This window comes from Ranitomeya imitator, chromosome 2, assembly GCF_032444005.1.
Source record: "Ranitomeya imitator isolate aRanImi1 chromosome 2, aRanImi1.pri, whole genome shotgun sequence".
Lineage (NCBI taxonomy): Eukaryota > Metazoa > Chordata > Amphibia > Anura > Dendrobatidae > Ranitomeya > Ranitomeya imitator.
Genome location: NC_091283.1, coordinates 633374952 through 633400984, shown reverse-complemented (window position 1 = coordinate 633400984; position 26033 = coordinate 633374952). Strand labels below are relative to the sequence as shown.

The 26033-nt window shown below is 49.2% G+C and overlaps 1 protein-coding gene and 1 non-coding gene across 3 annotated transcripts in view; one reads left to right on the top strand and one right to left on the bottom strand.

The window, feature by feature from the left end:
* The window catches only part of RAD9A (RAD9 checkpoint clamp component A), a 62733-nt gene that overhangs the window by 5592 nt on the left and 31108 nt on the right, over positions 1-26033 (bottom strand). The window contains exon 10 of one of the 2 annotated variants that reach the window (XM_069752642.1): positions 8984-9188. The exons of the other annotated variant lie outside the window; for it this stretch is intronic. Within the exon in view, the coding sequence (XP_069608743.1) occupies positions 8984-9188 (205 nt within the window). The remainder of the gene's footprint in view (positions 1-8983; positions 9189-26033) is intronic. 2 annotated transcript variants of the gene reach the window in all.
* Positions 5860-5962, top strand: LOC138668300 (U6 spliceosomal RNA). The gene has a single exon (XR_011319128.1). It is a non-coding gene; the product is annotated as a U6 spliceosomal RNA (small nuclear RNA).

The window sequence follows — 26033 nt, the reverse complement described above, 5'->3', positions numbered from 1 at the left end:
GTGGGAAATCTGGTTGGCAAGCTCCGCCAGTTGCACGGGAGGTGCCCCGTCCAGGATATCTCGGCGAAGTTCTTTGGCCCATTTGGAAATGGATTTTGAAACCCAAGTGGAAGCAAAAGCTGGGCATAGAGCCGCTGCAGCCGCTTCAAAGGCTGACTTCGCAAAGGATTCTATAACTCTTTTCGTTAGAATCCTTCAGTGATGCTCCGCGGGACAGTGGAAACACCGTGTTGGTGGACAGCCTGGAAACAGGGGGATCCACCGAGGGAGAGACCGTCCAATTGGCGCTAAGTTCAGGAGAAAAAGGATATAACACACCCAGGCGTTTTCCCCTCTGAAAACGTCTGGTCGGATTCGCTCTCTCTCTGGACATGATTTCCTTGAATTCAGGATGAGGAGCAAAAAACTTGGGAGGTGATTTAGCCCGTCTAAACGAAACCGCCTGATCTGCGGGTTCCGTAGAGGGATCCTTGATGCCACAGGTCTGGTTTACAGCTCCAATGAGATTCTGGACCATATCCCCTCATGGTGGCGATTTGGTTAGAATCCAGCTCCGAAATATCCTCCGAGGGCGCATCAGAGAACGCCTCGCCTGACTCAGGGGAGGAGGATCGGGAGGACGCCGACCGCAGAGGAGGACCGTGTGGTGAGATGGAGCGGGAAGAGGACTCAGACAGTCGTTTCTGTCTGGACCTTTTGTGGCTTGTCATGGAGGGCTCGGACGGAGGCTCCTGCAACCCGCTAGCTACTGCGGGGGTCCGCGGAGATAATCGATCCAGCACGGAAACCAGAGTTTGAAAAACCCGTGTTAGATTGGCCACCGATGTGACAGAGAGGAAGCCCAGCCTGGGATGGGGTTATCACTCTCGGGCGGATCGGCAGGGGGATCCTGGGCGGTGGGAACAATCGGGTTACTGCAGGCCTGACAGAGCGGAGAGAACTGATCTGAGGGAAAGGTCTGAAGAGAATGCCAGACGGTTAGGGGACAGTGGGAGCAGAGGTAAGTCTGCAGTTGCAGAGCCACTCACAGTTGACGAAATACCAGACGGAAGACGCAGCCCAGGTCGTGGTCCCTCAGGGAAGGTTGGAAGGAACGCTTCTCCCTTCTGGATGTGCAGCAGTCCAGCCAGGTGAATCCGAACCCCCAGTAAGCCCCTGCAGCACACCGATATCAGGGACGTGCGTGCCAGGAGTACAAAGATGGCGTCGATGGGCGGAGCAACGCCTCGTGCCGAGGTGGGGATGTTCGGCGGGGAAAAAGCCCGCCCGAGTAAAGGGGAAGTGGGCGGAGCGGCGTCGCCGGAAGTAGGCCCCGGGAAAAGCCGGGGCCTAAATTAGAAGCCGGCGACCGCCGGAGAAGCACCGCTGTGCAGGCGCTGCCCAGAATTAAAGGCGCGGCAGCCTGCAGGCCGCCGCATACACGGGGAGCGCTGCTGCCGGTGGGCGTAACACCGGAAGTAGGCCCCGGAAAAAGCCGGGGCCTAAAGTAGGAGCCGGCGACCGGAGGAAAAGGCCGCGGTGCCAGCGCTAATCGGCTGGAAGGTGAGCGGTGCGGCAGCCTGCGAGGCCGCCGCCTAGAAAGGGAGAGAGGAGGGGGCGCTGCCGCAGGCTGATGTATCAGAGAAGACGGCCGCCGCAAGTAGGCCCCGGAGGAAGCTGGGGCCTGAATTAGGAAGAAAAGGCGACCGCCGGGGGGCTGCGGTGGTGCTAGGTGCAGGAAAGGTAGCACGGCTGGCAGAAAAACCGCCGTGCCAGACAGGACCACCGCGCAGAGAATGGGGAAAGGTGCTGCGAGGACCCCTGCTGAATACTGAGACCCCATTAAGGCACGCCGACCAGGCCAAAAAAGTGACCTGGAATACTGAAAACAAGGGACCCCCGGGAAGTATACTCACCTAAAATCATCCCACGCCGTCCGTTACTAACCTCAAACCTTGGGGAAGGTATCAGACGTCCATGGGAGCTGGTGGTGGACGTCCTCGTCTCCTCCAACCGACAGGCTCTGGTGGGCGAGTGGGTGGGGGACGGAGCCAGGACCGGACTTCTGAACACGCTGGTGTGCTAGGCTCTTGGTCCTGGAGAGGGATCTATGAGGATACGGGGTGGCAGTACACGCCGTACTCATAGTCCACCTTGTGGGACTACAGGTGTGACTGTTCACCCTGTATCCCTCCGGAAAAACCTGAAAAGAAACGACGCACATTGAGGTAGATAAGGGTCTAATGAAAGACCCGTGTCCACCTCCTACTGACACTAAGCTAAACTGAAGAGTATAATGCCAGTCGGTGGGGTGTACACTGCAGAGGAGGAGCTAACTTTTTTATTTGCATAGTGTCAGCCTCCTTGTGGCAGCAGCATACACCCATGGTTCCTGTGTCCCCCAATGAGAGGCGATAAAGAAATCATGATTTTTTATTTTTAACATTATATCTTTTTACTATTGATGCTGCATAGGCAGCATCAATAATAATAAAAAAAGAGAGAGAGAGAGAATTTCCCTGACCGGAAATTCTTCTGCGCATGCTCAGTTTCAAAAGACGGCATCCGTTGCTGGATTCCTGCGTTTGACAGTCAGCGACAGATCCTGCGGCCATAGGCTTCCATTATAGCCAATGACGGACAGAGCAGGTTTCGTCACTGAGCGATTTTCCGACGTACAGAAAAAACGTTCCTCTGTGCGTTGTCCCCGCCCGACGTACAGCAATTTTATGACGGATCCAGTGCACGACGGATGAAACGGAAGGCCATCCGTCACAATCCGTCGCTAATACAAGTCTATGAGAAAAAATGGATCCAGCAGAAACATTTGCTAGATCCGTTTTTTTTTTTTTTTCACAAAATGACGCATTGTGACGGAAAAAGAAAGACGGAAGTGTGAAAGAGGCCTAAGGCGTACACGGAAGGCTGCAGTCTTGAATCTTCTTATCCAAAGGTGACCAGTCAAGAGTTGATCAAAAAAAGAGCTTAACACATCTGATGTGAGAGCATAAGATGCAATATGCTAATGACCCTCAGCTCAAACTCTGAGTGTGAGCCAAGTGGCGTTGCACTGTGCTCAGATCCTCTCACATGAAAGAATCGCAGCACAGGTGAAGAGAAGACTGAGAAAATAATTTCTCCATTTCCTCCATTGTAGGCATCCGCGGTAATTGTACTGCACTAGGATGACATCAGAGTGCAGTCCGATCTTTCACACACAACCATACACTTACATGGATGCGTGTGACTCAATACTCGGATGCAATCGCAGCATGCGGTGATTGTTTTCTCATACCAAATCGACATGAGAAAATAATTGCAGAGCTGAGTTGCCCCATAGAATAACACTGGTTCGAGTGACATATGATGCTTTGTGTGTTTGTGTGAGTGAGCTCTAAGGCTAAAACCTAAACATTGAGGTTGCAGGGTTTTAGGCCTTTTTCCAGACCATCTTGTAAAAAAGCTAGGATCTGGGCTATGTCCAGATGAAGGGGGTCCAAAGGACTAGAGCCACACATGATACAAAGGTCTTCCACAACTTGCCATAAATGGCATTTGTTATCTCTTTCCTACTTTTTTGAAGGGTATGTATGCCTTTATCTGAGAGGCCCCTAACTTTTAGGAATGCAAACTGAAAAGTCAAGCAGCCAGATGCATGTTTCCAGGTCTGAGTAGTAGATCGGATCAGGGCTGTGGAGACGGTAAGCCAAACCTCCGACACCACAGCCCTGGATCGGACCCTGGGTAAGTAGGTTGCTGACTGGTGGGAGCATCAGAGGACCTTCTAACTTTAGGCTGTTCAAAGTCCCAAACCAGTTATTTTTCAGTCATAAAAGGTGCTAACAAGACTGTTGTAACCCTCTTGGTCCTTATCTTCTGTAGTGTCCTGTGCAAGACCATATTTGGTAGAAATGCATATGTCAGGTCAAATTCCCAGGGGTGGGCAAAAGCATCCACCGCTATACAGGCTTCGTCTGGGTTCATGTAGAAGTTCTGATCTATCTTTGCACATTGATGGCCTGCAAATAGATCTACTTCTGGATGGCCCAATGTTTTGGTCATCATTTGGAAAGTCCACAAATCTAGATTCCATTTCGCCTGGATGGACATCCTTCCTACTCAGAAAGTCAGCTTGGACGTTGGCGGAGCCATTTATGTGGAGAGCTGATAGAGATGTTCCTCTGCCCAAGAGAAAATTCATATGGAGACTGACTTTAGATTTTCACACTTCATGCTCCCTGATGGCGGAGATGTACTACTGTGGTCATGTCATCTAAATAAATGTTTATATGGGTACCCTGTACTATGGATGTTGCTGACCTGAGGGCCTCCTCTACTGCCTTTAGCTCCCTGCAGGTGGCTGATTTCTTGTGCCCAGATCCCTTGGAAAGAAGTTTGGGAGATCATAGCTCCCCATCCTCTTTTGCTGGCGTCCACTGTTATCATTGTCAGAGAACTCTGAATCCAGGATACTCCTTTCTCTATATTCCTTGACTGAGCCAATTGGCGAGAGAGGACTTTACAGGTACCTTCTTGCTCAGGGAGTTTGAGGATCCATCACCGCTTGAAAGGATCTAGGTTTGTAAAACTCTGATATGGGATTGGGAAAAGGCCACCGCCTGAATGCATGGCGTCATGGAACCCAGCAAACATCGCAAATCTTAATGACACTGTACTCTGGCTCCGTTGGAAAGTTATTTGGCATCTCAGCTGAATTTGTTTCGCTCTTAGCAAGAAGGATGTCTGTTTCCAAACGTCCACCAGGATACCTAGAAAGGTTATCTTGGTGGAAGGGACCAAGTCCGATTTCTAAGGGTTCACAAGCCTCCTTCGGAATGTCACAATCTCAATAGTTCTCTGCAGGTGTTCCCTGAACAGAGGGGCCAAGAGCAGGAAATCGTGGAGATAAAGAATGCAGGTGTCCTGCTTTCCTGAGGAATGCTACTACCTCTGCCATGATCTTTGTAAACACTCACAGTGCTGATGATATCCTGAACATTGAACTGGAAGTGTGATATATGCCTTCCTTGGATAACCCTGAACCTTAAGAATTTCTGGTAGGCTGGATGAATGGGAACATGATAATAGGCGTCTTGTAACTTGGTGGTTGCCATGACAAAGTTCTCCCCTACCAGGGAGACTGTAGATTTTTATGAACGCCATCTTGAACCTTCTGTAGGTGATGTATTTGTTCAGAGGCTTTAGGGTTAGGATTATTCTGTAAACTCCTCTTTGTTTTTTCACAAGGAATAGCTGGGAATAATGACCTCTGCCTCTTTATATATGTAACTGGAGAGATTACTCCCAAAGTGAGCAAATCCTGGAGACAGGACATCAGGGCATTTCGTAGTTCCTTGGAAGAAAGGAGAGTTAGTTTCAGGCTCTATGGAAGACAGGAGAACTCTATTGTGACTGCTTCACTGAACGATTTCAGGATCCACCGATTTGAACAGATCGTCTGCCACTGGGGGAAAAATCCTGAGATCCGGGCCCTCTACCATTCTGATGCCATTATTTATCCTGTAGCTGTTTCTGAGAAAGAGGTTTCTGCCTCGTCACCCTTTGGGGTAACTCCATTGTCTGGATTTTACCTTCCCTCTGTTTGGAAGGGTCTGGATCTGTGGTGGAACAAAGGATTTTCTTCAGAAAATTTCTTCTTCAGAGGCCTTTTCTAGTAAATCATCAAGTGTTGGGCCGAACATGTATTCTCCCCAGAAGGGAATGGCATCTTTGTGTTTCCTGTCCATATTAGGGTGAGGAGTCATTCTCCTTTGGTGCTGCCTTGGAAGGTGATTGGAGAAAAACAAAAACTCCTCCACTATTTTAAATTGTTAAGAATTGACCTCAGTGTGTAAAGCTATAGATCATGCTTACTTGATCTTACTTCGGCAGCACATATACTAAAATTGGAACGATACAGAGAAGATTAGCATGGCCCCTGCGCAAGGATGACACGCAAATTCGTGAAGCGTTCCATATTTTTTAGAAGATAGTATTCTGCTACAGATGGATCTGGATAAGTTGGAAACTTGGGCTGAAAGGTGGCAGATGAGGTTTAACAATGATAAATGTAAGGTTATACACATGGGAAGAAGGAATCAATGTCACCATTACACACTGAATGGGAAACCACTGGGTAAATCTGACAGGGAGAAGGACTTGGGGATCCTAGTTAATGATAAACTTACCTGGAGCAGCCAGTGCCAGGCAGCAGCTGCCAAGGCAAACAGGATCATGGGGTGCATTAAAAGAGGTCTGGATACACATGATGAGAGCATTATACTGCCTCTGTACAAATCCCTAGTTAGACCGCACATGGAGTACTGTGTCCAGTTTTGGGCACCGGTGCTCAGGAAGGATATAATGGAACTAGAGAGAGTACAAAGGAGGGCAACAAAATTAATAAAGGGGATGGGAGAACTACAATACCCAGATAGATTAGCGAAATTAGGATTATTTTGTCTAGAAAAAAGACGACTGAGGGGCGATCTAATAACCATGTATAAGTATATAAGGGGACAATACAAATATCTCGCTGAGGATCTGTTTATACCAAGGAAGGTGACGGGCACAAGGGGGCATTCTTTGCGTCTGGAGGAGAGAAGGTTTTTCCACCAACATAGAAGAGGATTCTTTACTGTTAGGGCAGTGAGAATCTGGAATTGCTTGCCTGAGGAGGTGGTGATGGCGAACTCAGTCGAGGGGTTCAAGAGAGGCCTGGATGTCTTCCTGGAGCAGAACAATATTGTATCATACAATTATTAGGTTCTGTAGAAGGACGTAGATCTGGGTATTTATTATGATGGAATATAGGCTGAACTGGATGGACAAATGTCTTTTTTCGGCCTTACTAACTATGTTACTATGTTACTATGCTATGACCAAATATGTGGCATTACTGACTTAAGGTTTAACAAAATAAAATATTAAAAACTATTTTTTTATGCCTTTTTTTTCCTTTTTTTCCCATCATATAAGAAAACGTCTTTTTGGTCTCATGAAGGGTCATTAGTTTTAGATTGGGTGGGCACTTCAGTTAGTGGGAGGAGAGCTGTAGAAAAAGGAAGGCAAGGTCCTCAAACACATTAGAGAAAGGAATAGATGTTGGCTGAAAAACATTAGTCTGACAGCCATTTAGATTTTATTGGCATCTTAAAGGGATTGTCCGTATTTATCAAAAATTAGAAAAGTGAGTATGGACTTGGAAAAGCATAAGTAACCTCAAACCGCACCCCATCTGTGCCCAAAAGGCCCCTATACCCATCTTTGCTCTGTGTAAATAATAAAGCACCATAATCTTCACACCCATACAATGAATATGGCGATAGTCACGTGCTTATACCAATTGACTGCCTTTTTACTAGAGCTAAGAAGTGACAAGCTAGTTCTAGTTTTATAGTGTAACCTGTTATAGACACAGTCATTTCAAATATGCGTTTTTCTCCAATAAAGGAACTTAAAAAGAAACAAAGTTCTATATGTTTTTATGTCTCTTTTTCCCTCACTTTTGCTGGTGTTATTCAAACCTATTCTTACACAGGGACAGGAGATCGCATATCATCTCTTTCCTGTCCCTGCAGCTTGCCAGATCCCTGCATCCCCCTCCTCAACAGTGGCTCAAGTCAGGCCTGGACATTTTAACAGGCCGTACCTCAGCCTGGATGGCTGAAGAGATGCTCAACTTCAACAGGAAATCAGAATTTAGTTGTCACTTAGTCCAAGATGTCACTGATTAAAGTGATAGTCGAAGTGACAAATCCAGACACCTGCAGTTTTCACTTTAACTCCTGACATCTTGGGCTGGGTTGTGACTACAGTGGCAATCCTGGTCTCCTTTTGAAGCTGAATCTCAACTTTAAAATGAGCCCTGGGTCACTGCTGTAACTGCGATCCAGGCAGAGATGAGGTTATTCGTAATTAGGACAGATCTCATGAGTCCTTGACTACAGAGTTGCTACCCTGCAAAGATGTAGGCGATACCGCCTTGGCTGACAAAGTCCAGGACATTTATATAACTTGGTAGTGGATCTGGCAAGTGGAATCTTAACAGCATGTAATCTACCAATGTAGTTATTCTCCTCTCTCTCCCCTCTCCCAGCGCTCATCATTTGTCAATCCACTCCAATGTGATTTGCATACTTGTGAACACAAGCTGACCAATTTCTTTTACACTTCTCTCAACTCAAGGCTTGTTGTCCATGTGTGATCATTAGTATGCAAGTCATGTAAGCAGACAAGTCATGAGCGCCAAAAGTGTAGAAACAGAGCAGAATCCTAACAGAGTATATAACATACTGTATTCAGTGTTTGGTCAGTGTGTTACATCAGTATTTGTAAGCCAAAACCAGGAGCGGAACAATCAGAGGAAAAGTCTAATAGAAACACGTCACCACTTCTATATTATCACCCACTCAGAGATTTCACTCCCAAAACTAATTTATCTGTAAATGTATCTCTTTCACAGACAAGTCCAGCAATACATTTACATGGCCAGGTGGTTCCTCTGTTTTTGAGAAATCATTGTTTGAATTGGTATGTAAATGAGGCTGTAGATCTGAAGCCTCTGTCACTCCAGCTCTATTGCATGCCTATGTAACAATTGCTTTGCCTGAAATCACGTGGCATAGAGGCAGCCAATCAAGTAAGAGGAGGTGGCGCTGGGTGGTGAATACACCTATAGTGACAGAGGCTTCAGATCTACAGATAGTTCCATAGCCTCATTTACATATCAATGCAAATGCTGATTTCTCAGTAATGGAAGAATAGACTGGCCATGTAAAGGTTTAGCTGGACTGGACTTTGAAAGAGTTACACACATATATATTTAAATATTCTGGAGTGAAATTCTGCTGACAGTTTCTCTTTAAGGTTTACTACACCAGGGTTCCCTATATTCTAGCGCTGATTCAGGAGACTGAGATGAGTTGAGACATTGTTGGAAGAGATTCGGGCAGGGAGACAGAATCCTATAAGAAGGATGGCTTCCAGTTCCAGGTCTCCTTACCCTTTTATTAGGTGGTGTCCCAGGTATCTCCCGTTCCTGATCATCGTCACTTCCTGAAGATAAGGTTTGCTCTTCTTGTACAGGGATGGGATGATTGAATGTTGGACTACGGGGTGGCGAAGAAGCTCCTGCTAAGGTAGTTTCCATGGCGATCATGTAGTCAAGGTCATCACCCAGAAAATCATCATCGTTTGGTATACAAGGTCTGATAAAGCAATTAAAGAAGTCCATCAGTGTTAAACAACTCCAGCCATTACAGCCACATCTTTCTGCCTTGTACTCTGTGGACATTTATGTGAATGGAATGGGGAGATCAGGGAGGATGGGGCAAGTGACAAGAGGGAACAGCAGATGGAGACAGAACAAACCTTCAGTTCATACCTGTGTCACCATCAGGACTAAATGAACAGCTTGGGCTGCTGTTACATGTTACGGAACCACTCAGCACCCAGAATATGTTGTGCAGTTATATGTATGTATAATAGGTTCCATGTGAGATGCATGTCCCTAATGCATCAGCCCACAGGCTGCACCCCTGGACATGATATTCCCCTTTTGTCAGATCTGGTGGAAGCCCGAAGGTTGATCGCCAGCAACAAAACAAAAGCGTATTTGATAGCAGCCATCATGGAACACGACAGTGCAGCGGGGGAATGTGAACGTGGAGGAGACTGAATTCCAGAGGGAGGTAAAGAACATACTGGCGTTCTATGGCCCAAACCCTGCAGTAGAGATCATACGAGAGGTGATGGCTGATGTGCGTACTGATCTGAAGGAAGAGATGGCCAAGCGGACCAGGATAGAGCTAGCCAAGATGGAGATGGCAGAGCGGACCAAAGTGGAGCTGGCCAAGATGGAGATGGCAGAGCGGAGAGATGAGAGTCAGCGAGCAGGGGGAGCTCTGGCCTCCGACCAGGTACCTTCAACAGTAAGCCACAAAAAGATTCAGTATAATGCCTTCTGACAGTTGGGGGAGGCAGAGGAAGACATTGATGGCTTTCTGCAGGACTTTGAGCGGCAGTGTGCCCTTCATCAAGTGAAGCTGGAGGAACGGATTCAGATTCTGGCCAGCAAGCTGACAGGCCGGGCAGCGGACGCCTATCGCACGGTACCTGACGAGGACTGTAGGGACTATGAGCGGATCAGAGAAGTGATCTTGGCCCGGTATTTGCTGACACCAGAGGCATACCGCCAAAAGTTCAGCAGACTTATAAAACGCGTAACAGATACCCACGCTGAATGGGCCTGTAAATTACGGCGGTCACTGCTACAGTGGGTACAAGGGAGCCAAGCAACCACTAAGGAGGACGTCCTCCAGCTCTTCTTGTTAGAACGATTCTTTAATGGACTAACCCCAGAGACACAGGAATGGCTTCGGGAAGGCGGCCAACGACTCTTGAGGAAGCCGCTCGTCTGGCCGATGAACATCACGATGCCAGGAGGCCTCAGTTGTCCGGATCAAAGATGGTCACTAGGGGTCCACCCATGGACCTGGAGGGCCCCAAACTACCGAAGATTGTAGGGGGACCAGCTAGAAACCCGGCCTACCACAGTCTCCCTGGGGCGGAATGCCACACCTGCCACCTGCAAAGACAATGTCCCAACCGGACTCAGCATACCCAGTGGCCAAAGGCGGGAACAGCTACCTTCAGCCGGGCTGCTGTACACTGCTACCAAGGCGAAGCTGACCCGGCATTGGGGCTACGACTAACCAAGGGGTAGAAGAGATGGAGGAAGTGCTGCATGAAGTAGACCCCGTGCAGGCTGCCCGGGCAGATAATCGACAACAGCATCGACAGGTCGTGTGGGTTAATGGGAAACGTATGCAGGGACTAAGAGATTCCGGGGCAACTTTGACCCTTGTGAAGCCCCATCTCGTCCGGGACCAAGAGAAGACGGACCGGACAGTGGCAGTCCATGTAGCAGGGGGAGCTATACATCGACTGCCCACTGCCAGGATTCACCTCAACTGGGGAGTCGGGGATGGCCTTGTTGATGTCGGCTTACCCCCGGCCAAAACTTCTTTTGGCCGGGGGTAACCTATGATGTTCGTCAGTACTGCCAGACCTGTGACAGTTGCCAGCGCATTGGCAAGAGGGGAGATCAATGCAAGGCCAAATTACGCCCCCTCCCCATTGTGGAGGAACCATTTAGTAGGGGGTCGATCTGATAGGGCCGTTAGCCAAACCCAGTCCGTCAGGGAAAATGATAATTACTTACGGGTAATTTGATTTTCCAGAACCATGACAGCGCCGCACGTGAGAGATGGCATCCGCCCCCAGGAACAGGAAACCTGTAGCAGAGATATAAGAATGGGGCGGCCCCTCTCTCCTCAGTTTGTTTCCAGAGTATGGAAGATGACCGCTTTGTTAGTACACAGTTATGTATCATATTTACATTTGTATAATCTTTCGTTAGCTTCTGTCTACACACATGTTTTGCATATATACATTTACTTATATATAATAAGTTTTTTTTTTTTTTTTTGTGAATCACACAACCATCACCAAGATAGGGCGGGAATTAATGCGGCGCAGTCATGGTTCTGGAAAATCAAATTACCCGTAAGTAATTATCATTTTTTCCTTCACCATGACAGCACCGCACGTGAGAGGAAGAAATAGAAGATTCCTAGGGTGGGACGACAGCAGACAACACCTTTCTCCCAAAAGACAAGTCTGATAGACCTAAGTCTAACCTATAATGTCGGAAGAAGGTAGAGGGTGAGGAACATACTGCCGCTTTACAAATCTGTTCTATCGAGGCGTTTGCCCTTTCCGCCCAGGAAGTGGCTATAGCACGCGTGGAGTGAGCCGTAACACCCTGTGGGGGAATTTGACCAGAAAAAGAATATGAAAGTGAAATAGCCGTACGCAACCACCGTGCAATAGTTGCCTTTGAGGCCTTTTTTTCCCCTGTTTGTCCCCTGAAAGGTGACAAAAAGGGCCGATGACTGACGCCAAGATTTTGTGGCCTCTAAGTATTGAAGGAGGCAGCGTCTGACATCGAGACAATGGAAGGTTTGTTCCCCCTGGGATTTTGGTTGGGAACAGAAAGAGGGCAGAATAATTTCCTGGTCTCTATGAAATTTTGAGTTGACCTTCGGAAGAAAGGCAGGGTCGGTTTTAATAACCACTTTGTCATCATGAAAAATAGTGTAAGGAGGGTTCACCGACATAGCTTGCAGCTCACAAGTACGGCGGGCTGACGTTAAGGCAACTAGGAGAACCGTTTTTAGAGTTAAGGATTTTATTGATATAGAATCCAGAGGTTCAAAGGGGGAAACGGTTAGAGCCTTCAAAACTAAATTCAAATCCCAGGGAGCTACCTTAGGTAATAATTTTGAGGGTCTGGAAGTAAAGGAGGCTCGAATGAACCTATAGACCCAAGAGTGGTCAGCAAGTTTATGATCAAACAGTGCACCCAGGGCAGAGACTTGCACCTTCAAGGTGCTAGTAGATAGACCTTTTTCCAACCCTTTTTGGAGAAATTCAAGAATTTCCTTTACCGGGACTTTTTGACTCGAGTTAGACAATTGTCGCCCCGAGAAATCTAGGAATTTTTGCCAGATTTTTTGGGATTTGTCTGAGGTGACCTTTTTCCTGCTAGCGAGCAATGTGGTCACCAAAGGGTCTGAGAATCCTTTTGCTAACAGAAGTCCCCTTTCAAGTTCCAGGCGGTGAGATGCAACCTGTGAACTTGGGGATGTTGAATTGGCCCCTGGTGTAGGAGATCCGGGGCATCCGGAAAGATCCACGGGTCCGAGATAGACATGCGCCTGAGCCACGTGAACCATGCTCTTTTCGGCCAAAAAAGAGCTATGAGGATCACTCGTGCTTTGTCTTCCCGAATTTTCCTGAGGACTGTCGGGATTAATGGTATTGGGGGGGAATGCGTATGCTAGATGGAAGTTCCACCGATATAGGAACGCGTCTACCCCCTCCGGGTGTTCTCTTGGGTTCAGAGAATAGAACCTCTTCACCTTCCGATTTTGTTTTGTGGCGAACAAGTCTATGTCTGGAACGCCCCAGCTGGCACATATTTTCCCAAATACTCGCTGGTTCAGGGACCACTCCCTCTGATGTAACGTGTGACGGCTTAAGTAGTCGGCTACTTGATTCTCTGACCCTTTTAAGTATGTTCCGGTTAGTGAAAGAAGGTTGTTTTCGGCCCATATAAAAAGTTCTTTGGCTTCTGCCATAAGGGATGTTGATCTTGTGCCCCCTTGGCGGTTTATATGAGCTATCGTTGTGTTGTTGTCGGACAACACCACCACATGTCTTCCTAGAATCCTTTTTCCTATATGAAGAAGTGCTAGCCTTACCGCAGATAATTCCTTCAGATTAGAGGACGCTGTTGTCATTGGGCTCCCCCATTGACCCTGTAGGACCTGATCTTCTAAGTGTGCCCCCCATCCCACCGGACTCGCATCGGTAGTAATGACTACTGGATCCCGTACTGACCATGGCACTGCGTTGGTTAGATTTTCCGTTTTCAGCCACCACTCTAGTGAGTTTTGAACCTTTGGTGATAGAAGAATTTTCCGATTCAGATTGTATGGATTTCTTTCTTGTTCGGCTAGTATCTGCCATTGTAACTCTCGTGTGTGGCTTTGTGCCCATCGTGTTGCTGGAATTGTTGCCGTTAGGACTCCTAAGAGCGACATTGCGTTCCTCAGAGAGATAGTCTGTTGTAGTTGGAATGATTGTACTCTGTTGAATAGATTGAACTTTCCTCTGTGGGAGGACACACTCCTGCTTGACTGAATCTAACACGATTCCGAGGAATTCTTGAGTTTGAGTTGGGACAAGCCTTGATTTTTTCAGGTTTATCATCCATCCTAAACTGGTCAGCACCTCCAGTACTCTTGCGGCCGCTTTTTCGCAGCTTTCTTTGTTTTTTGCTATTATTAAAAAATCGTCCAAATAGGGTACCAACATTATGTCTTCTTTTCTGACGAAAGATGCTACTTCGGAAATAATTTTTGTGAATATACGGGGCGCTATGGCTACCCCAAAAGGAAGACATTGATATTGTAGATGGACAGGGTTTTTTCCCAGATTTACCACTAATCTTAGATATTGTTGGTGTTGGACAGCGATTGGCACATGGTAGTAAGCATCTGTAAGATCGATCACCACCATGTAACAGTTCGGGTCGAGGACTTTCACTGCAGTCTTTAAAGTTTCCATCTTGAATTTGTCTATTTGAATGTAATGGTTTAGGGCCTTTAGGTTGAATATTACTCTCGGCGAGCCGTCTGGTTTTGGTGTTAGAAATAAAGTGCTGTAGAACCCTTTCCCTATCTCTTGATGGGGTACTTTTACTAACACCTCTTTTTGCATGAGAAGATGAATTTCTCTTTCTAATATGGCCTGATTTTTTCCCGCCACCTGGGTCATTTTTACACGATTTGGTGGGAGGTTGGAGAACTTGAACCTTAGACCCTCTGACAACAAATTTGTTACCCATTGAGAAGCCGGCAGTGCTGCCCAGTGATGGACAAACCGCCGGAGTCTTCCCCCCACCGGAATGCTGGCGTCACTGACTTTTGGGATCAGGCTTGGGGGGAGGTTTGTTGAAAAGGAATCCCCTCTCTTTCCGCTCCCTCCAGGGTCTGCCTCGACTAGACCTGTCATCTGATCGGCCGCGGGTCCCTCTATATCCAGATCCACGAAAGGACGAACGAGAGGCATCCCATCGGCGCCTGGGAAAGCAAGGAGGTGGAAACCGCTTCTTTTTGTCCGACGCTTTCTCAAGGATCTCGTCTAGAGCTTTGCCAAAAAGGTATTGCCCTTCACAGGGTACTCCACAAAGTTTGACCTTTGATTGGAAGTCAGCCGTCCAATTTTTCAGCCATAATGTTCTCCTTCCTGAATTGGATAATGCACATACACGTGCGGCACTTCTAACAGAATCTATTGAGGCGTCTGCTAGGAATCTTGCGGCGCCTTGCAGAGAGGGCAATGCTTCCAGAAGTCTCTCTCTCGGGCATTTATTTTTGATTTGGTCACTTAACTCCTCTAACCACTTGACCATAGCACGTGCCGTGCAAGTGGCAGCAACCCCGGGTTTAAACGACCATGTCGCTGCTTCCCAAGCCGACTTTAGAAAAGCATCTGCTTTCTTGTCGAGGGGGTCCCTTAGGGCTCCCATGTCTTCAAATGGTAACGCAACCCCTTTAGAGGTGCTAGCGATGGCTGCATCTAGCTTAGGAGCCTTATCCCACTTTTCACAGACTTCCTCATCAAAGGGGTACTTGCGTTTTAAAGCCTGAGGGATGGACATCTTTTTATTAGGCTTTTTCCACTCACGTTTTATTAATTTGATTATGTTATCATGGAAGGGAAAAAACTTCCGCTTCTTTTCCTCCAAATTGCTAAACATGGTGTCTTGGATTGTCCGTGGTTCTCTAGGGGTTTCTACCCCCATAGTCGTTCTGACAAGTTTGAGCAGCTTTCCAATGTCCTCCGACTGAAAATATGGGTGGCCATACTCCTCATCTGAGGAGTCTAAATCTGAGGCATCAGAGGGGGTTAAGGCTCCCGGCTCATCCCCTGAATCTATGTCCGACCCTTGTTCACTTGTTGGGGGAGGGGGGGTCTCCTTTGTATGATGTTTCAACTGTTCTTTAACTGTAGATTTAACTTCCTCCCGTATAATTGTTTTAATGTTTTGTAATAAGGAAGAAGATTCCTCCGCAACTGTTTTGTCGATACAGGGCTGGCAGATTTTTTTGCTGTATAGCCTAGGGAGTTTTTCTTTACATAGTGGACAGGCCCTATTCTTTTGCTTGGAGGTGGCTTTCCCTTCCTATAAAACATAGTGTACAGGGTGTTAATGTGTGTGTGGTTGCCTTACAAAGGCACTCACCCCTCCAGGACCCTGGGTACCGCTGCAGCTTGAGTGTCTTCCGACATTCTGGGCGCAGGCATCAGCAGCTCCGGATCTACCGCTGGTTCGGTCATCTCCGTTTGAAGAGCAGGACCAGCGACTCCTCTCTGCTGCTTTATAGAGGAGCGGTGTGCGCGCCACTGGATCAGCTTCCGCCCGGAAGTGTCCAGCACACCGGCTCCTTCGGCGTGTGACGTCCCTTCCTGCGACCGGAAGTCGTCATCCTTCACTTCGGCGCCAGCGTCAGTGAAGGACACGCCCCCTTATCCCCGGACCGGCCTCCTGCCCAGAGCGGTCGCCGGGGAGTCCAGCGAGGGAAAGGGATGGCGCGAACCCAGCAGCCTGACACCGGACAGCACCGCACGCGATGCCGCCGAGTACGGATGCCCCCCCCGCGGACCTCGGCCTCCGGACCGGCATCATCAGAGGGAGATCCCTCCGGAGGTAGGAGCTCTGCGACAGGCGTCCACCTGCAGGAACAGGAAACCAAACTGAGGAGAGAGGGGCCGCCCCATTCTTATATCTCTGCTACAGGTTTCCTGTTCCTGAGGGTGGATGCCATCTCTCACGTGCGGTGCTGTCATGGTGAAGGGAAAAATAGGGATTTTTGTGTACTCACCGTAAAATCCTTTTCTCCGAGCCATTCATTGGGGGACACAGACCATGGGTGTACGCTGCTGCCACCAGGAGGCTGACACTAAGTAATACAAAGAAAAAGTTAGCTCCTCCCCTGCAGTATACACCCTCCTGCTGGCTCCCAGCTAACCAGTTCGGTGCAAAAGCAGTAGGAGATCAATAACGACATATAAGCGTAAAGCATGTCACATTATATATAAGAGTATAACATATCAAAAGATAAAAACAAAGCATAAGCTAATAACAGGGTGGGAGCTGTGTCCCCCAATGAATGGCTCGGAGAAAAGGATTTTACGGTGAGTACACAAAAATCCCTATTTCTCCTTCGCCTCATTGGGGGACACAGACCATGGGACGTCCCAAAGCAGTACCTGGGTGGGGACAACATCACTTCAGGCCGTGTAGCCGCTACTTACAAGTGCGCCACCGCGGCCTGCAAAGTCCACCTGCCCAGACTCACATCTGTGGAAGTGAGTGAATTATAGTGCTTCAAGAATGCATGCGGCCTGGAGGAATTCGCAAGCCTGCGGTCGTGCTTGCCAACGTCTGGCGCCTAGAGCCCTCAGACAGGGAGATAGGCTGGCATCTAGCGCGAAAGGACTCCTGGATGGAGAAAAGAATCCACCAGGCTAACGTGGCCGAAGAAAAACGGCTAAACCCTTCCTGCGACCGTCAGGAAGCCTACTTACCATCGAAAAACCCGAGTAAAATGTCCAACCTTTGGAAGGACGTCGTCCTCGATACATACCCACTCGGAGCACTCGCTTCTTCCAGATTATGGAGAACCCATTCCGCTTTGTGGACTAGAGCCGAAGGAGATGAGAGGACGATGCCCCTGCAACAGTGGAGATATAATACCCCTTGGCAACGAGGGAAGGGGATGGCTAGAGGGCAACCTTGCCTTGAAGGTAATAAGGAAAAAAGATAAAGAACAGAGCGTCGAGATCTGAAGACTCATCAGGAGGACAAGAACGCAGAGAAAGAAGGGGAGAGACCCTCCCTGATAGAAAAGTCTATCCGGATCAGAAAAGGAGTCCACTGTAAGATGCCCAGGACCATTAAGGTCCCACGGATTTAACGGTACGCGGTAGGGAAGAACTACAGGTTGAGGCCTGCAAGAAAGACCATATTTCCAGCTTGAGACAATAAGCCGGAAAAATACTAGTACCGCAAGCGAGAAAAAAACCTGACATGGTCAGTGCGGGTCTCCCGGGATCACTGGGGCCCTACCCGCTTCCGAAAAGGTTTCAGACGTAGTGGAAGAGGGGTTATGGAAATTGGTACCATGGAAGAATAGATCATGCACTGCAATGGTCTTGGATCGCGAGGCCAAACCATGAACTGGAGTACATTGGCGTTCAGCTTGGACGCCATCCGAACTACCTCTGGAGTACTCCAGTGAAGGCAGGTCCGATGGAAGATTTCCGAGTGAAGTTCCCACTCACTTGAGGAAAAACCCGGACGGCTGAATATGTCTGCCGCCCAGTGTTCTACTCCAGGGAATGTACTGTTGAGATCACCGAAGATAGAACTGGGCCCATCAGAGAGTGCGAGGTACCCTTGACTGAGGGTACTTGCTAGATGGCTAACTTGGGGCACAGCCGAGGCATTATCCAACTGAAGACCCACCAGAAGGCAGAGGGCCTGCTGAAGGAATAGCCGTACCGTTCGGATCTACAGAGAGATGATCGGGAGAAGAAAACTGGCAATGGTATCTCCCAATAGCCCTTGGGCCAGGAGAAGGCTCTGGAAGAGAAAGGAGCTCAGAGACTACCCTTTGAGAGCCTGATTGACTTGCAGAAAACGAGCGCAGCGAAGGAAACTGCTTCCGTAGACGTCCTTTCCCTCAGAACCCTCCTAGCGAATTGAAAGAACCGAGGGAATGAGAGATCGAGTGCGCAAGCTCCCTGTAGAAGGGCCACGACCTAGACCCGAGAGAGAATAACCATCCTTCTTGGGCAGGATCATCCTCAAAGAGGATCTGCTGGGCTGAGAATGAGGGAAAAAAACTTGTCTAAGTTTAGCTGCTAGCCCAATAGAGAGGTAATTGCAAGTGATATGGACGACTCAGCGTAGTCCTAGGAGAGCGGCTACAAAGTCGACCAAATAGGGCAGGACGACCATGCTTCTAAGGTGCAAGAAGAACATGACAACCGTCATGACCCTTGCGACCACTCTGGTGTGGTAGCCAGGCAGAAGGGCCAGGTCGTGAAAATACTGTTCGCGAATGGAAAGGCGAAGAGATTATAGTAGAGAGGAGAAATAGGTATGTGAGGGTAAGAATCCCGAATGACGATGGATGCCAGAAAACAACCGCGTTTCTCTGTTGAAGTAGTGGCTGAGCGGAGGAACTCTATCCGAAAAAAGAAAGGGCCCTGTCAAAGGTTGTTAGAAGTTTGGGGTCCAGGAATGGAGATACTTTTCATTCCCTCCATTTTGGAACCAAGATCCCTTAGATCTAGACTGTCCTGGCCAATGCTTCCACTGCTGGTTGAGCCTGAAGAAGAGATACGATCCCTTGCTAGTCTCCAGCTCAGAAGATTTGATTGGCCAGCTATACTGTGGAACGAAGTAGATAAGGTCTGGGACCCGGAGACTTTCATTCTCTCCCTTTGGTCAAGCAACCCATGTGGCGGCTAAGGAAGGGTAGAGCGCTGAACCCGAAATCACAAGACGGAACGAACTAGATTTGCTATCCGACCGTCTGTGGAATCTTAATTGATGATACACCGGCCAGGATACTGGTAGGAATACCGCAAGAAATTCTGCCCGGCGAGTCTGCCAAGTGACAGAATGCGGGACTGTAACCAGCAGGTCTCTGCCATCGTCGTGCAGAGAAGAAAATAAGGAAAAACCTCGATCCACCATCTTCTTAACAGGGAAGTGGAGAGGAATCGTCCACTTTCTTGCATCTGATACAAAAGGGGGGAAAACCTCCTTGTTGGGACGCCACAAATGTGGACGCCACATCCCCAGAATTGAGGTTTCCGAGTGGACAGGGCAGGTTGCAGAAGAAGATACATGGAGGCGACACTCCGTGTGTTCGTCTGTTGAAGGTGTGGGGGGAAATCGGAGCCCTTTAAGGGACCCGACGCCCATAAAATTCCGACCAGGTATGGTATCCTACTTAGAGGTCTTCCAGTGCATCACCGTCAAATGTTGGAGATTTTCTAGAACCTGTACGTTTTTCTAGAATACTTGCGGCCCCTGCTAGCCGACGGCTCCCATTGTAGGAGAGGGAGCATGTGAGTGCTCCAGAGCTCAGTTAGGGTGACCAGCTTAGGATAGATGATGTGCCCTTAAGACCAGTAAATACTGGTCATGCGCCTTTAAGGCTAGGGGTTACTGGCCATGAGCCTTTAAGACCAGGGAATACTGGTCTTGTGCCTTTTGTAAGATGACATACTGTTCATGTGCCTTTAAAAGCAGGGCATGCTGAAATCCAGGAGATAATGGTCATGTGCCCTTAAAACCAGGGTATGCTGGTCATTTGCGTTTAAGACCAGGGCGTACTGGTCCTGAGCCTTTAAGTCCAGGGCATAATGGTCACGTGCCTTAAAGACCAGGGCATACTGGTCGTGTGCCTTTAAAAGCCAGGGCATACTGGACATGAGCCTTTAAGACCAGGGCATACTGGTCATGTGCCTTGAAAACCAGGACGTACTAGTCATGTGCCTTTAAGACCAGGGCATACTGGTTATTGCGTTTAAGACCAGGGGATACTGGTCACGTGCCTTTAAGACCAGGGCATACTGGTCATGTGCCTTGAAAACCAGGACGTACTAGTCATGTGCCTTTAAGACCAGGGCATACTGGTTATTGCGTTTAAGACCAAGGGATACTGGTCACGTGCCTTTAAGACCAGGGCATACTGGTCATGGCCTTGAAAAACCAGGACGTACTAGTCATGTGCCTTTAAGACCAGGGCATACTGGTTATAGCGTTTAAGACCAGGGGATACTGGTCACGTGCCTTTAAGACCAGGGCATACTGGTCATGTGCCTTTAAGACCAGGGTATACTGGACACGTGTCTTTAAGACCACGGGATACTGGTCACGAGTCTATAAGACCAGGGCATGCTGGTCACTTGCCTTTAAGACCAGGAATACTGGTCATGAAAGGAATGTTGGAACAAGTGCCTTAAAGACCAGCAAAGCTGGTAATGTGCCTTTAAGAACAAGAATGCTGGTCATGCTCCTTTAAGACCAGGGATGCTGGTCATGTGCCTTTAAGACGAGGGCATACTTGCCATGTGCCTTTAAGACCAGTGCCTACTGGCCCTGTGCCTTTAAGACCAGGGCATACTGGCCTGATTAAGTACTAAGGAAAAGGAGACCGGCTTCTGGCAGAGCAGAGAATGCTGGGGATGTGACCCTTTTAAAACTAGGGGACCCTTAAGACCAGGGAATGCTGGTCCTGGGTTTAATAAAAAGGCATGGAAAGCTGGGGATGCACCTATGGGCCCAGCGACTACCGGGCAGAGTATTAAATACCAGGGAATGAGTCACCAGGGAATGAGTCACCAGGGAATGAGTCACCAGGGAATGAGTCACCAGAGCTTCATTGCTGGGAACTCACAGCTCTCTGTTTGCAAGCCTGCACACTGTACTATACATTCTGTAGTGTGCAGGAGCACCAGAGATTGCAGCCTTAAGTATATAAAAAACAGGGAAAGCTAGTCCCTTAATGCTGCCGGGATGCGTGCCGGGGGGAGATATTGCATGGGCGATTCACCTTACTCAGGTTCTGAGTCCCCCGTCTGGAATAGCGCTGACTTCAGCGCTGAAAAACCGCCGGCCGCAGCCCCCTCCAGAAGAAATAGTGACCGCAATGGAGGAGGAAGAAGATGGCCGCCGAGATCTCGTCTGGAACGAGAAGCGCCTGAATAGGGGGGCGGAGCCGCTAGAAGGGAGCAAGCGGTGGGCGGGGCTTCCCGGGATGCGGCCTAAACAGGGCCGAAGCCGGGGACTAAATTTATGGCTTCGGCCGGCGCGCACCCGCAGACTGAGGGGAAAAGTGCCGCGAAGCTCTGTGGGGACCCAGTCGCTATGGAGCCCTCCTCTGACCGCCGGAAAACCCAAATCTCACGGAGCACTTACCCCAATATGGAGGGGGTGGCAGATGCTGCAGGTAGGAGCTGTGCCCGGGTAGATAGGACGGTGCAGGGTTGGGGAGCCTCCATCCACCATCCCTGCAGAAGAGGGGTGGAGAGGAACCGTCTGCCTCCTTCCATCATCCGCTTTTTCAGTGGTGATGCAGTGGGGGCTGCTCGGACGCCACGCTGGAGGGTGCCTCTGTACAGCCGAGGGTAAAACCTGGTGGACAGGGCTGAATGTCCGGCAATAGGCCTGGCTGCAGAAGAGGATACTGAAGGAAAACTCCAGTGCTCGTCTGATAAGGGAGGGGGGAGATCGGTGCCCTTGAAGGGGCCCGTCGCCCCTAAAATCAGCTCAGGCAGTGGCTTCCCACGTCGCAGGAGAGGATACGGAGAGGTAAAACTCCCGCGCTCACCTGTTGATGGTTCGAGGAGATCGGAACATGAAAGAATCCGTCGCCCCATTCGACCGTAGTAAAAAGTAAAAAACGGTAAAAAAGAGTTCTTTGGGTCTGAATAGCAGACCCGTCCGTGTGCCCCCTACGGACACTAAGCAAGAACTGGTTAGCTGGGAGCCAGCAGGAGGGTGTATACTGCAGGGGAGGAGCTGAGAGCCAGCAGGAGGGTGTATACTGCAGGGGAGGAGCTAAATTTTTCTTTGTATTACTTAGTGTCAGCCTCCTGGTGGCAGCAGCATACACCCATGGTCTGTGTCCCCCAATGAGGCGAAGGAGAAAGGTATATATTGACAGTGGTAGATTATGCCACACGGTATCCAGAGGCGGTTGCGTTACCTAACATACTGGCAGAGACGGTGGCGGCCGCCCTGCTCCAGGTTTTCTCACGGGTTGGATTTCCCCGGGAGATTATCTCGGACCAGGGTACCCAGTTTACAGCAGAGGTGACCAACCAACTGTGGAAGCTGTGCGGCGTAAAGTCCATTAGAAGCGCCCCGTACCACCCGCAAACCAATGGGTTGTGTGAACGCTTTAACGGGACGTTAAAACAACTCAATGGGATTTTTACCAGGACCTACAGGGACTGGGAGAAATTCTTGCCTCACCTCCTGTTTGCCTATCGGGAGGTGCCCAAAGAATCCACGGGGTTCTCCCCATTCGAGCTGGTATATGGGTAAGGGGACCCCTAGACTTAGTGCTAGAACGCTGGGAAGGTGAGGGTCTCATAGAAGGGGTACCTATTGTACCCTATGTGCTGGAATTCCTGGACCACCTACAGGAGCTGACCCAGGCTGTATGTGAGAACATGCAGGTGACCCAGCGGCGCCAGCGCGTATGGTACGATCGGAGGGCCAGAGAGCGCACCTTGGAAATAGGACAGAAGGTCCTGGTGTTAGAGCCCACTAGGCAGAACAAGTTCCAAGCTGCATGGCAGGGGCCCTACCAGGTAGTGGGGAAAATAGCCGACACCACCTATAATGTCGCCGATTGTGACGACCCCAGGGTTATCCGCATGTTCCACGTGAATATGCTGAAGCCCTATCGGGAGCGCCCTGAAGAGGTAGTGGCCATCTGTGCACCTGAAGCAGAGGATTTAGCCGGACTTCCCTTGCCTGATGTCTTAGGGGAGAGGACTCAGTCTAAAATATGGGACCAGGTACACTTGGGTGAAGACCTAGGCCCCTGGGAGAGACAGCAGGCGGAGGAGTTGTTGAGGCAGCGACAGAGGATGTTTTCGGGGAGAAGAGGGTACACTCGCCAGGCACAACACAAGGTTGAGACCCAGGATCAGACCCCCTTGCGACAAAACCCCTTCCGCGTCCCTGAGTCTGTACGAGAGGGGATGTGACAAGAGATACAAGAGATGTTGCATTTAGGGGTCATTGAAGAGTCAGATAGTCCCTGGGCATCCCCCGTAGTGTTAGTGCCCAAGAAGGATGGGAGTACACGGTTTTGTGTAGACTATCGTAAGCTCAATAAGAAAACCGTGACGGATGCATATCCCATGCTGCGTGTGGATGAGTTGTTAGACCGGCTGGCGGGGACAAAGTATTTGACCACCATCGATCTATGCAAAGGCTACTGGCAGATTCCCCTTAGTCTTGACGCTATTCCCAAGTCGACATTTGTCACCCTGTTCGGCTTATTCCAGTTTCGAGTTATGCCATTCGGGATGAAGACTGCCCCAGCAACCTTCCAGAGGCTGGCTGACCGGCTTCTGGATGGTCTCCAGGACTATGCGTGTGCCTACCTGGATGACATCGCCATCTACAGCGCGACATGGGAAGAGCATCTAAGTCACCTAGAGACACTATTGGACAGGATCCACAAGGCCGGAATCACCCTGAACCCAAACAAGTGTCACGTGGGCAAAGCAGAGGTGCAGTATTTAGGGCATTTGGTGGGAAGTGGGAAACGGCGACCAGAACCAGCCAAGATTGAGGCCATAGCCAAATGGCCCACCCCACGCACCAAAACCCAGGTCATGGCGTTTCTAGGGACAGCGAGGTATTACAGGAAATTCGTTCCCAATTACAGCAGCGTAGCCAAGCCCCTCACTGATCTGACCCGTAAGAACCAACCCCGCCAGGTAACCAGGACCCCAGAGTGTGAGGAAGCCTTCCGCCAACTAAAGGACACCCTCATCAATACCCCTGTATTGGCTGTACCCGATCCAACTAAACGTTTCCTTGTTCACACAGACGCTTCTATGTTTGGATTGGGGACAGTACTGAGTCAAGTCGGGCCGGACGGCAAAGAACACCCGGTAGCTTACCTGAGTCGGAAACTACTGCCCCATGAAGTAAGCTATGCGGCCATCGAGAAGGAATGCCTGGCGGTAGTATGGGCACTCAAAAAGTTGCAACCATATTTGTATGGACGACAGTTTTCCCTCCTAACGGACCATAATCCCCTATTCTGGCTTAATTGGGTCTCCGGAGACAACGCCAGATTGCTGCGGTGGAGTTTAGCCCTACAACCTCTGGACTTCACCATCCACTACAGACCCGGCAAACAAAACGGTAATGCCGATGGACTAAGTCGACAAACGTAACTTGTACGAACCCCATAAACTTCGGTCATCCCCAAACCGATCTGTTAAGGATCAGACTGTATATGCCGATTGCATCGCTGAAAAGGGGAGCCGTGCTACGGAACCACTCAGCACCCAGAATATGTTGTGCAGTTATATGTATGTATAATAGGTTCCATGTGAGATGCAGGTCCCTAATGCATCAGCCCACAGGCTGCACCCCTGGGCAGAGGTGACACGATATTCCCCTTTTGTCCGCCCCCCACCAAAGTACTGCAGTGCGCAGGCGCCGGGCCTCTCTGACCTTTCCGGCGCCTGCGCACTGCAGTACTTTCCTCTGCCCTCAACAGGGCAGACAAAGTACGCCTGGTGTGAAGACCAGAAGAGGACGTCATGGAATGAAGATGGGAGGCGCCGGAGCGGACCTGAGACACCCATCTGACCAGACCAGCAGCGGGACCGCCCCCTGGGTGAGTATAATCTAACCTCTTTTTCTCCTCTTTCAGGTAACATCGGCGGCTTATCTACAGCATTACACAATGCTGTAGATAAGCCCCTGATGACGGTGAGCTTACCTCACCATCGATTTTGGGGGTGACAGGTTCCCTTTAAAGTAATGAATATGGACTACACCCCCAAAGGGGTGGAGCCACATATTCATTCCTGTAATGAGCGGTACCACGGGACCGCTGAACAGAGGAAGACATTGCCGGCTCCCGGAGACCATCTGTCCAGGAGAAGCTGCCAGGGACCGCGCCGGCAGCAGGTATTTCATATTCACCTTTCCTCGCTCCACTGCCGCCCCGTCTTCCACGTCCTCTGTAGTGACTGTTCAGGTCAAAGAGCGCATATTAGTGTGTGTGCCGCCCTCTGCCTGAACAGTCATTGCGGAGAGACGGGACGCTGAGGAGCAGCAGCAACAGGTGAGTATGTCTTTTTTTTTTTCATTGCAGCAGCAGCATTATATGTGGCACATTGTTATATGGAGCATCTATGGGGCCATAATGAACTGTATGGAGCATTACATGTGACACATTGTTATATGGAGCGTCTATGGGGTAATAATGAACTGTATGGAGAATTATATGTGGCACATTGTTATATGGAGCGTCTATGGGGTAATAATGAACTGTATGGAGCATTATATGTGGCACATTGTTATATGGAGCATCTATGGGGTCATAATGAACTGTATGGAGCATTATATGTGGCACATTGTTATATGGAGCGTCTATGGGGTAATAATGAACTGTATGGAGCATTATATGTGGCACATTGTTATATGGAGAATCTATGGGGCCACAATGAACTGTATGGAGCATTATATGTGGCACATTGTTATATAGAGCATCTATGGGGCCATAATTAACTGTATGGAGCATTACATGTGACACATTGTTATATGGAGCATCTATGGGGTCATAATGAACTGT